This window comes from Engystomops pustulosus, chromosome 6, assembly GCF_040894005.1.
Source record: "Engystomops pustulosus chromosome 6, aEngPut4.maternal, whole genome shotgun sequence".
Classification (NCBI taxonomy): domain Eukaryota; kingdom Metazoa; phylum Chordata; class Amphibia; order Anura; family Leptodactylidae; genus Engystomops; species Engystomops pustulosus.
The window spans coordinates 125,007,647-125,020,599 of NC_092416.1; the positions used below are offsets into that span (position 1 = coordinate 125,007,647).

At 38.4% G+C, this 12,953-nt stretch overlaps 1 protein-coding gene across 2 annotated transcripts in view; it reads left to right on the forward strand.

Moving 5' to 3' along the window:
- Nucleotides 1–12,953, forward strand: part of MYT1 (myelin transcription factor 1) — a 42,195-nt gene that overhangs the window by 15,447 nt on the left and 13,795 nt on the right. For both annotated transcript variants that reach the window (XM_072110892.1, XM_072110891.1), the window contains exons 2-12: nt 694–794; nt 4,471–4,522; nt 5,431–5,464; nt 6,975–7,037; nt 7,149–7,405; nt 7,803–8,642; nt 9,952–10,086; nt 10,555–10,645; nt 10,731–10,841; nt 11,300–11,514; nt 12,522–12,727. In XM_072110892.1, coding sequence (XP_071966993.1) covers nt 4,471–4,522; nt 5,431–5,464; nt 6,975–7,037; nt 7,149–7,405; nt 7,803–8,642; nt 9,952–10,086; nt 10,555–10,645; nt 10,731–10,841; nt 11,300–11,514; nt 12,522–12,727 — 2,004 coding nt within the window. In that variant the 5' untranslated portion in view covers nt 694–794. The remainder of the gene's footprint in view (nt 1–693; nt 795–4,470; nt 4,523–5,430; nt 5,465–6,974; nt 7,038–7,148; nt 7,406–7,802; nt 8,643–9,951; nt 10,087–10,554; nt 10,646–10,730; nt 10,842–11,299; nt 11,515–12,521; nt 12,728–12,953) is intronic.

The window sequence follows — 12,953 nt, forward strand, 5'->3', positions numbered from 1 at the left end:
ACCCCCAACCACAGCAGTGATGTCACTTTACAGCATTATTCTGTCCTTTTAGCCTTTATAAATAACTGGCAGCGGATGAGAATGGCTGATGTTTACAGCTCTCTCGCTCGCACCTGACTGTGTTCCATTTTGTAATGGAAACAGGAGATTGATGGCCATGTAGCTCGCCATTAGTTCTCCTGCTTGTGGGATTATGGGGATGTTAAGGCTCTAGGCACAGCAGGAGGTGTTGTGGCATCCTATGTGAGGATGTGTTTTTACCAAATCTGCTGTTTTTTGAAAAACAGAACTTCACTTGCTTTTTATAACAATTGGAGGTTGGTTGTAGATATCCACAAAATATATGATCTGAGTTGGATAGATGCATATGAGATAGAAATATAGATAATAATAATAAATGATTATTTTTATGCTTTTGCGCCATCATATTCCACAGCACATCATAGGTTATATTTAAAAATAAAGCAAGATATGACAAGTGCAATAACATCAATAGCATTGTCAGATGAAACAATAGGAATGAGGGCCCTGCTCGCAAGAGCTTGAAGTCTAGGAATAGATAGATGGATATGAACTAGATAGAAGTTACTTGTAGGTTGTTATTTAGATCAATAAATAGATAGTCAGGCGAGGTAGTAGGTCATTTGCCTTCTCCCCTTTCATTCTAACTTTGTGTTTCTTTGATTTTATTAGAAAATGAGTTCCGAGGTGAGCTGCTGAACCAAAGGTGGACCCGTGGTGAGAAAATTAACAGCTGTCCCACAAAACAAAGATTAACCAGCAGAAACTCCAAGGTAAGAGGAATATGGGTCCGTGTGTATTTCAAGGGATGGTGGGGTGTTGTATTCATTTCTGACTATTGATAAAAATTAAGAATGTATAGAATGAGGAAAAAACTATGATGGTGTCCAAACACCCCCAATAAGCTATTGGCTAAACACCAATGTAGCTCATCTAACAGCTATTCTGTTGACTCCTACTTAGACATGCATTTTTGCTTTAGTGTGCATGTTTTCAATGGGAAATGGGGAGTAACCTAATGCTATAGGGAATGAAATGTAGTATCAGCCATGATAAAATCCATTGAGGTTTCAAAACACATAATGAGCTTATCATACCAAAAACATCAGGTTCTGCTGACTATTCTGATGTGTGTATGAGGCCTTTTAACTACTATTGGTGGCTGTTAGGGATTTTTATGCAGGGCCCCAACAGCCCTCTTGACTTTTGTAAGGTGAGTCCTAATTAACCCTTTCATGATTGAACATAAAGACTAAGCCACACACGTCAATCTCTTAGTCAAGATCTTCTACCGTTTAATAATCAAAATGCATAATATATATCAGACAGAAGAGTCATCAAAGGGGCGTGAATAGTATACTGCAAAGCTATTGGTCATCAGCACATTCTGGGAAAAAAGTGAATTAATTGTGCTCAGTTCTCAGAGACCTTGTACACAGATATTGTTTATACTAGTTTGCTGAGAAGGAGATGATAAGTGGCTCCAGAATCATATTATTATGCATCTTCGAGGACAGACTGGCTTCTCATTAAATGTCAAAGGCTATTAGCTGACAGGCCAGCAACCAGGTTACATAAAATGAAGTTTGAATCATGACATTAACTTGACAATGGTCAGGGAACATGGCCGCTGTATCTAAGATGGCGGACAGTAGTCAAGATGGCGTCCGAAACCAGTGCGACCTCCTTAACAGTGGCCCAGAGAATGCACTGTCACTGTGTCTGGTAATGGGCATCAATAACCTGGGCATTTGGGGTTATAACAACCAGCAGAATTCATTTTCCACAGGAAAATGCACTGAGCAATAGTGACCGCACTCTGTTGGTAGGTGGTGCTCAATGTAGGACTCCATATAGAGAACATGGCACACACCAAAATGAATTTTAGGATTTTATTTCAGTGAATATTTCACATAACATAGCCTTCACCGTAGTATATGATCAAAGAGATATAAGTTACACAGATCAAAGTGATATACGACTTTTTGGTCATTTGTAAGTAAGATCTGGCTAATACAATGGTGAGACACATGTGTGTCTTTAGTAGCTGCCTAAGAAATGTCTTTTAATATTTCTATTTCTGTATGTGTATTCTAGATGAAGTTCTATAATCTATTAGAGACATATTATTGAATATATATACACACACACACTTGAGTGTCACGTGAAGTGAGCAGCTATCCTTTGTGCCGGCTGATCAGGATGTAACTCTTGTTTATTTGTCTACTGAAGTCGGAGCTAACAATGGCCTCGCTGTCAGGGGTATTTAAATCAAGCAGCAGGGAGGACACCCCCAGAGGGAATACAGACAAAACAAGCCATGGTTACAGCTGTCAGATACTTGGTGCCACTAGATTTACAACATCAAAATCAGAAAAATGGTAAAATAGATAGGTTTAAAGTGATGATTAAATCCAGATTCCACAGTGTCCTCATGTATTTACCAAAAATTAAGTAGCTTGTAGAATCCCCAATAATAGCTGTAACTTGCAGTTTGTGTATGAATTCATCAGACTTTCATTGATGGAGGAATTCTGTCTTCTTTACACCATTGCTTCAGGTCCTTGAGGTTTTTGCCACATTCCCCTCACAGTATTTCACAGTTTAGTTTTTGCCAAAATAGGTTCTGTAGAAGCTTTTTGAATTTTTCAAAACAATTTGTTCAGGTCCAAATCAAATCATTCCACACTGATGTTGATCCAATAGTCCCGGAAGAAGGTATATAACCCCATCTAGTCCTCAAAAACAAATATTTTTCATAAAAATGCCTCAATTTGTTAATCTTTTATGGGTTTTTAATTAAAATTTGACCATGTCCATACACCCTCCCGAGCTTTGTGGTGTATGATCATATTAGCTAGCTGCCATTTTGAAAGATTATCCCAAAGTGTATTAGAAAACATTTTGATTCGGTGCCTGAAAAATGCCTTGTTCATAACAAATCTACGAACCAACTAATAGATTCACTCATTTCTTACTATGATATGGTAAAATAGGAAATTTAATATAAGAGGATCACTCAAAGATATCTATTTCTCAACATAAATGCTTAACAACCATCACAAATATTCATTATAGAAGTTGCACAGTCCTATGTAAAAATATTCTTCATACCCAGATGCCCAGTAGGAAAATGCCAAGGCCACAAGCTCTGTAACTGCAGCTCAATATATCTTCCTAGGCCAAAATTAATGACCAATGAACTAAGCAGCGTAGGAATAATTAAATGAAGGCTGTAGACTTAATGCTTAGACAGTAGGAGGCTTACAGAGGTGACTGATCCTTGCCCATGGACCACCAACATATAATGAATCACATTCCAATTCTAATTGGCTGCAATGACCCAATATCTTATAAGTGAATGTAAGATGCAGGGGCTGTGAGCCTTCTACATCCTCCCTCCTTGTAACTACATTTACTGATAGCAGGCGGTGGTAATGTAGAGCAGAGGATGCATCTCTGCCACGCAGCGTATACACAATAATTAGAAAGCAGATCTCTCCAAAGACTTTTTTTCCCCAGGAAATGGAAGAGCCCAGTGAGCATCCAAGTAGAATAAATTGAATATGCTCTGCAAACACATATAAAGCAGAACTTCAGTGACTGCACCATGAAGAGCGCAATTAGGAAATATAAGCAACATAAATTCCCTCTTAAAAAGAAAATTTTGATATGAAATATTATCATATTTTTGTTACATCTTGGTCAGCAGATAGGGTAGGGCTGGGTGATTAATCACATTTATTTGAGTAATTCATTCATATGAGCATAATTCAGATTTTTCTCAGAATTGGGAAACCTATGTTAGATCCACCCCCAGGGCAGAGGTTTCAGCAGAGAGTAGTAGCCTTAGAGATTTGAGGAGCATAGGGGGATAGTTAAGGGGTAACAATGAAATGGGAGCATACAGAATCGAGCAGTGGGGAACAAGATAGATAGAGGGATGCAACATAGAGATGAGGGACACAGAGGCAAAGTAGGGGGCAACAAAGAGAAAGAGGAGCAAAAAGAGTGGTGTAGATAAGCAGATAATACACCTGCACCACCTCCTAAAGCCCTCCACTCACCTCTCCATTCTCCCTAGATGTTCTCCTTTCTCAAGATTTAGGTAGATTTAAAAACAAAAATTGATTTTATTCCCTGGGAAAGTCAATGATGACTTGTTGCCCCTTTACAAATATTAACCAAACGGAGTGAGGAGAAGGAGAGAGGCAACTAGTTCTTCCCCCCTCGCTTTCCATCACACTTTTGGTGCCTTTTGTTATAATGTATGTGCATGCAGAGAGCCACACTTCTTCTGGGGAGTCGGTAGATAACATATGAGTTGGCCACTTTATACATTGATCTTATGGCAAATGCATGTGTAAATTTTATGTCAGGACATAACAGAAGCTAGTTTCTTTATTGCAAGGGTTCTTTAACGCTTCCTTGAATTTTCTTTTGCTTTAGATGAATGTAGAAAATGATGACAAAAGGACCCGCACAAGATCCAAAATCCGAGGTGAGACCTTGCCCCTTCTTGTTCCATCTCCATGACATCAGACAACGGCAGCTCCATTCACAAAATGTGCCAATGCTGATTTATAATTAACATTATCTATGTGAACTTTAGAAAGCTCTTAATTACTTACAAATGTACTGAGTCAAGGCAGCTGAGAGAGCAGTGTAGGAAGGGGGTCTCTGGGGGCCGCTGCTAACAGCGTAACTAGTATGAGATACAGGCACACACACATGCTGCTGGGAGGAGAACAGACATCAGATCTGTGCAATATTAGCACATCTTATAGGAGGGCAAGAAAGAACAGCATTGTTATCAGGTAGTCTTCATATCTCATCAAGACAGGAAACATTTTTGGATTACTTTCTCCCCGTTAAGCTTTGATTTTAGGAATATTTGAGATTTACAATCTTCCTTCAAGTAAATGGTGAGGACCTTCTCATATAAAGTGTTTGAATAAGCATTTACAACCTTTTTTGAGAATGATGGTTATACTAAAATGAGTACATTGCATTTATATATATACTATGGACCTAGGGGAGGAATAAGAGTGCCACAGGTCCTGGGCTGTAAATATTTTAATGTCCCTAAAGGCTTGGAATTTAGTTCCTACATACAATACTAGAATTATGCTTCTTGGGAAATGGGGGATTCGTCCCTTCTGCCTACTTTTATTCTGTGGTTTCAGGACCTGTGGAGGACCTTCTAAGGTCTTGAAATGGCTCTTGTGTACATGTGTATTGAGAGCAGAAACAGATGTATGAGGGTGAAGGTTCCTCTCAGTATAAAAATTTGGTGGGGGGTTTTGGTGGCCATCGGCCCCCTAGAAGACTTGGGCCCCGGGCTACTGCCCAAACCACCTATATTCACACAGGTCACCCCATTCACAACTATCATTGGTCTGTCTGCAGGTATCCCAGTCGAGCTCATCGGACAGGAAATGAGGTAGGTTCTCAGGAACTAATCTAATAAACTGTATTCTTATTATCTAAAAGGTACTAGTACTCCACAACCACAGCAACAGGATGAGCCACATGTAAAATCTCAGGCTCAGACCCACCCTTAGCATAAGGGTTATATTTCTTTGATAAGCCATTGTGATGAAGCAGTAAAGGTTTTGTATTCATGGTGCCTTCATAGCAGCTTAAAAATAGGAAACATAGAACAATGCAAAATTGCACAGCAATGGAGACATTATACTGAGGGTTTTTTTTAATGTTTTTTTCTTCCGTTCCTCCTCCTTACTAAATTATTATATACAGCTACTTTTAGAAATCAGAGAATCCGTAGGCTCTGTTCTCTTAACTATAAGTTCAGCCTGTAATTGGCAGCTTCCACTGTGTTCCAAACATATGCACTTAAAGGAAAAATTATATATTAGCACAGGTTTTTTTTTAAATAGCTATAATGTCCCTGCTTCTAACACATATTGCCAATACTACCATCACAAGCAATTATCTTGCTCCATTTACAGTCTTTTATAATGAACTGCCTGGTTTGATTGATGTCTAAGGTCTTGCAAATACTGAAGGCGTTTGATTATACGAAACATTGATGCTTTCAGCTCCAGTGTCACAACACCATGGCTTCAGCATCTCAGATCAGAAACATGGATAACACAGGCCGCACTGTGTACTATGCTGTACTTATATCTTCAGTGCATGTAGCAATCCTCTCTGACCAGTGTTTTGTTTTTTTGTGAAGTCGCACAGTTAATGTAGAAAGTGAAGGAGTCTCGCTCTGTAGCCGTGCACATACAAATCTTTAATTAAGCATATGCTATAAAACTATAATGAAGCACTCAATTAATTACGGGAGGTGAAGTGTTTCATTAGTTTTGAAGCACTTCGAAACCAGGTTATATGGTACATCATCCCAGAGAGATTCAGAATGAGTAGAATCAGAAAAAAAGAAATAGATAGATAAAAAGATAGGTAGATAGATAGATAGATAAAAACTTCCAAAAGGGTAAATTTTAAGCCACTTCAGCAGTGAAAAACACCAAAAACAAACTAATAAATAAGCAAATAAACAAACAAACATATTATACTATTTACACAATACAAAAACAATAAACACACAACACCCTCATCTGCCTGGGATCAACAGACATTGGCAAGCTCTTTGTTATACAATACAATTGAAGAAGGTACAAAGGATCTTCTATATCATTCTTTACAGATCTTCATCTGAATAAATCTTGCACTAAAATGACTTTTCCTAGCCATGAGTAACACAAATAGGGGGTGGTCAGGATTATTTATCATACTTCGGAATTTTGCCTTAATTCTACCTTTATTAAAGCATTCCAGCTTACCCACAATTACTCCTCTAGCATTTATAGTCAGTTTGTCCATTTTATTAATATCTCTAGCACAAATATGAGAAAGACTTAAAATTTATTACATCACAGATGTAGTAAAAGCGTTTTGTATCTCTTTTGTGCCCTATAAAGCTGTCCCACCCCAGGCTGTATTGGCTCAGGACACATCAGTGGAAAGTATGCAAGACATAGAAGGTAATTTACTAAAGTTCTTTGAATATGTTAATCTTCCATTTGGCATATTAAGTATACAGGCTATTGAAATGCAATAGGGAAAATGTGACATGTTATGTTATCCTTTTGCAGTTTACAAAATTGCCCTGTGGCCCGTAAACGCAAGGCACATGATACAGAGACTGAACACCCAGCATCAAAAAGAAAGTCTCATCCCCTTAAACTGGCCCTGGATGAGGGCTACAACATGGACAGTGATGGCAGTGAAGACACAGAGGTGAAAGATGAAGAGTCTGGTACTGAGGACTCTGAAGGCACCTTGGTGGAGACAGAAGAAGAATCTGAGAACCCTGGACTTAAGGAGTCTCTAAGCCCAGAATCCAGAGAAGGTATGTCATTGTTTCTTAATAAGAATATGGATACTTATAACAGCATGTGTTTAGTGAAAATTGACAAATGTCAGGCTTAAAGCAGAACTCATTTCTATCCTACACACTTACAAATCACCCACTTTTATCCTTTTTAAAGTAGTTGAGTTTTTTCCCACTGAAAATGTTAAGGTTGTTATTGTTATTGTTATTTCCTATCCACAAAAATGGGAATAACATTCTGATCAGTGAAGGTCTGACTTTTGAGAATGTGGGTCTGGTTCTCTCTAATTGATGGAATCATTCAATACTATAGACAAATCAGAAACAATTTCAAGCTAAAAAATGATGATATTTATGTCACAGAATAATAACTCCAGGCAAAAATAAGATACATTTTTCACTTTTATCCCCTTAGTCACAACTGAAAGCTCTCCTGCTAAAACATCCTATGAAGTAGAACTACCAACCAGTGATGAGACTCCTACAAAAGCCACTTACAGCAGTTATCAAGAAATCATTGCCAATTCTCTTTTAAACTTGGGCCAAATAGCGAAAGAAACATTGGTTTCAGAGGGACATTTGCCAGAAAGTGAACTAGAGACCCCTAAACCAAGCTCTAGTGTAGCGCAAATAGTCCAACCAGAAGTCGAGGAAGCGGCAGTGGAAGAGGTGTGTGACAAGGAGATCATCATACAGACAGAAGATGCTGAAGAAGTCATAGAAGTTACCAGTGAGCCAAGCAGTGAATCATGTCTTGAACATCGAGATGACATGCACTGTGAGGAGGCCTGCAAGAAGGATATAGAAGATGAAGATGACGATGAAGAGGATGATGATGATGTTGATGAAGATGATGAAGACGATGATGATCTGGATGATGATGAGGATGTAGAGGAACACCATTCTGAAATGATGAGCCAAGATGCCCCCCATGCTTCTCAGGAGTCCCATAAAATCCACTGTGAAGGACAATTTAGCCCAAAACCCGAATATTCTGTCATTGTTGAGGTCAGGTCAGATGATGATAAAGATGATGATAACCATTCTCAAAAATCGGCTGTAACAGATGAGTCTGAAATGTATGACATGATGACGCGGGGAAACCTCGGGCTGCTAGAACAAGCAATAGCTCTGAAAGCTGAACAGGTTAAAGTTGTTCGGGAGCAAAGCAGAACAACAGCAGATAACATCAAGAATTATCAAACTGAGGAGAAGCAAAATCGGTCAATAGACACAATGAGGAAAAGCTTTTACGGTAAAAAAGTGTTTCCTTGCCATATTTCCCTAATAGGCTTAAACATAATTATTATTATAGAGAAATACCTACTGGTTGTTGTAGGTCTAGATTGTAATAACAAAATGGGGACATATATTTTGTTAAAGGAACCTCCAATATAATACAATAGAGGGATTATAGCTCAGCATGTTTAGACATGATGGTATAGAAGGATTACTTCTTCATGTAGAAGACAGTAGTTGTCACTTAAGAAAAACCTGGGTGAGAATGTAAAAGTTCTGCAAGGATGAACAAAGACAGCAGTAGAGAAAATACTTCATTTTGGATGAAGTTACTTAAATCTGGAAGTGAATATCTAGTGCAGACTCGAAAATAAGAACATTCTAATTGAATGCTTCAACTGGAACAGCTTGGAACCAACATTACAAAATCTATCCTAGGAAATCAGGTTTGCTATCTGTAGATGTTAACTCAAAAAAAGAAAAAGTACTCTGCGTATTTCTGCAGATTGAAGTTCATTATGCTGTTGCCAAGGGTGATAAGCAAAATTTTCTGCTTCATAAGCAATTTACAAGCTAGTTCTCCCTCTCTGCTTCCTCTCCTTTATCCATCTGAAAGCTTTAAGAATATGACTCTCCCAGCAGTGTTGCGACAGTGTAAAATAATCTCTTTGTGGCTGTCTGCTGGTTTACCGGAAACAGATTAGCCCAACGTGAAAGGGAAAATGATCTCAGCCATTGATTCCCTGTGTCATTTTCAGCTTTGTCCTGAAATTTTTCTATATCTTAGTATAGCAAATGTGCTATTTGACTCTCCTTGTCAGGAAGGTAGAAGGAGGTCATTTTGCTAAAACATAATGAATAGAACTTTAATAAAATTATTATAACACTATATTAAATTATTTTTTCAGCAGGATGACAGCCACTTAAGGGAAACTCATACAAAGCTTTGCCTCACACCTTTACAAGGTGGAAGTGAGAACAAAAGAACTATTGATAGAATTATTCACTTATTTAACAAAACTTGTAATATCTTTAACTACATTCCATCAACTTATTCCAGAAAGCACCAACATTTTCTTAATAATGTAGTTAATTGTAACAAACAGTAATAAAATATTTTCACAAATGTTATAAAAATATGTAATTCATATAAAATGAGTAGAGTTATATATACATTTTGTAATAAATAACTATGTATAAGGGTGTTGCCTACTGTGTCAGCTTTCAAGGTCATATGGAGGACTTGTGATTTATACAAAAACAGCATTTACTGTACATTGGAGCCATTATCTAATAGCAATATTTTTGGTAATTCCTATTAAAAGATGCAGCAAGACCTGAAAAAAGGGAGATCAAATGTCCAACTCCTGGCTGTGATGGCACCGGACATGTAACAGGACTTTATCCTCATCACAGGAGCCTCTCAGGATGCCCACACAAGGACAGGATCCCTCCAGAGAGTAAGACGCATCTTTATCTCCTTGAAACCCAGGATTGTCTGTTTTGCCATTTGCTTCCCATGGCTTTCCCACAAAAAAGATCCAGTCTAGTGGTGGTTGTATTTGATCCACAAAAGGGGGTACAAAAGAAAAGGGTTGGATCAGTCTTACAGTTATATTTTCATACTTCATTGGAGCCACTACTGGTTTCACTAACCTATGTTACAGAAATTGCCACAAAGCTTAAATAAGTCATCCATGCCCTAAAGAAATGTACAATATGTTAAGAAGGGTTGGGGAAAAGGGAGTAACAACTATATGAACTGATTGCTGACTTCTCTAAAAAGTGGCTGTCACGTGTTGCACTGTACGCTACTGCCATACGTAATATGAAAAAAAATATCTTGAAGAAATGAGACACAATAATTAAGCCTATGACAGCAAACTTTATTAGAAGGGTTAATTTTATTATTTCTCTTTACTTTACAGTTCTGGCCATGCACGAGAATGTACTCAAGTGTCCAACCCCTGGCTGCACAGGACAGGGCCATGTTAACAGCAATAGGAACACACACAGGAGGTACTACACCACCATAAGCTGCTCAGTCATTCATTCCCATTCTATAAGAAATGTTCTTAAGAAAAGTTTTTGCATCCATTTGTAGCTTATCTGGATGCCCCATTGCTGCCGCTGAAAAATTGGCTAGATCCCATGAGAAACAGCAACAGCCTGGAGATCTCACCAAAAATAATACAAACTCCGACAGGATACTCAGGTAAGATTAGGCATCCACCTGCCTGTTCATATGCATCCTGAAGGACCACACAGTACAAGTCTAGGATAGCAGAGGACCATATATGATATTCATTCCTCTACATTTCAAAATAGTGTAGAATAATAATGTCACAAATGACTTGGATATTGCAAATATGTGAAAACCCAGGAAATTCATTAATTCGAAGAATTCATTTTTGTATGGAGTGTTGGATGCTCTCCCATTTTCATAAGTACAGCACTAACCAAATTTGCAGATTTACCCACATTCTGATCAGAGAAAGGTACTATCCCTTTGACCACCTCTTTTTCCTCAATTGTATATTATTTATGGGGAAATGTGTTCACTTTTTTGTACTGTGCAGAAATGAAACATATAACAAACACATTTATCTTTACTACATCTATTCTCCTTTATATGAATGGTTATTTCTCATCAAACCATACTTTTATTTGTAGGCCCATGTGCTTTGTGAAGCAGCTGGAGATTCCCCAGTATGGCAGCTATAGGCCCAACATGGTTCCTGCAACGCCAAGAGCCAATTTAGCCAAGGAGCTGGAGAAATACTCCAAGGTTACCTTTGATTATGCAAGTTTTGATGCTCAGGTTTTCGGCAAACGCTTGCTTGCCCCAAAGATTCAGACAAGCGAAACCTCACCCAAAGCCTTTAAATGTAAGTATGGGTCACTGTGTGATACAGATGAACCTGAGATTGTGTACAGAAGTTAGAAATATATCTGCTACGATATGTGATCCATTACTTTAGAAAAAAAATGTTGATCTGCTCTGTTGGAGCTGTATTGGTGGCCATATTGGTTGTCACCAGAAACTTGTGTAACATAAAAACAACAAAATAGTTCATGACAACTAGGCATAAGAAGAATTGAAAAGTGCATGGGCCATTTATGTAATCTTCTAGCAGAATCTCTTAGTGGTCCACTGCAAAGAATATGAGGAATTTAGGAAAACTGCTTGTAGATCTCAGTAGCCTCGAGAGGGTTTTCCCTCATAACTAATCCTACTTTCCAAGATCCTTGTGTAATCCTGACACAGCTGCTCAGTAAAAGCGTTCATGCTTCAGAGACGACTCAGCTATTGCAGCACAATGGGACTTACTTCTTTATTGCTGAACCCACACTGCAAACAGAGTGATGACGTTGGCTACAGGCCAAATTGGAGAAGTGGCGCTGACAGCCTGGGTTAGGACTGACGGAAAAGTCATTTGTCTCGCAGCAAAAATAATTCTCTCGCTGAATGAGATCGCCTCATTTGCAATATTTGCAGAACATTTTTCTGGGTAATTGTACTGACAAAATAAATTCCTGCAAAGCAGCGAGGACGGCGAACCGTCCCAGCACTGCTCTTCTACTCTAATGCACTGACTGAAAATCCATCTGAGCAGGGAAGATTTATTAAATGTAAAACTTCATGGAGGAGGTAGAAGCAAATTGAAGATGAATCTTTTCACTGTTAAAATTTCCCACAGGAGGAGATTTAAACTGGATACGTAGAAGCCTCTGTAGCTCTTAATGCAATTCATTAGGTATTTGCAGGAGTTCCTTGGTGGGGATATGTTGTATTTAGTGGACTATTTCTTTGTGAAAAATTTAATGCAAAAAATAAAATTACAATCTTTGGACTATATATTTACAACATGGCTACCTGTTTATTCCCTTACAGCTAAATCATTTCCAAAGGCCTCATCCCCAAATCACAGTCCATCCAGCAGCTATGTTAAAAGCACTTCATCTTCCTCCTCTGGCTTTGATTACACCCATGATGCCGAGGCTGCACACATGGCAGCGACTGCCATCTTAAATCTTTCCACCCGATGCTGGGAGATGCCGGAGAATCTCAGTACAAAGCAGCAGGACTTGCCAAGTAAAGTAAGTGACTGCTTTATCATGCGATGTACCCACACCACTGTCGTATTAATGGCACATAATTTAAAGTTAACATTGTACCTTGAGTTGTTACACATATCCAGCAAAATTTCCCCAAAATGGTCTGTGGAGATCATTGTTACATGGTTACCACCTCCCAAATTACCCTACCAGTAAAATCATTGGGGCACATTTACTAAGACTAGTGTAAAATGCAGTATCCAGGATT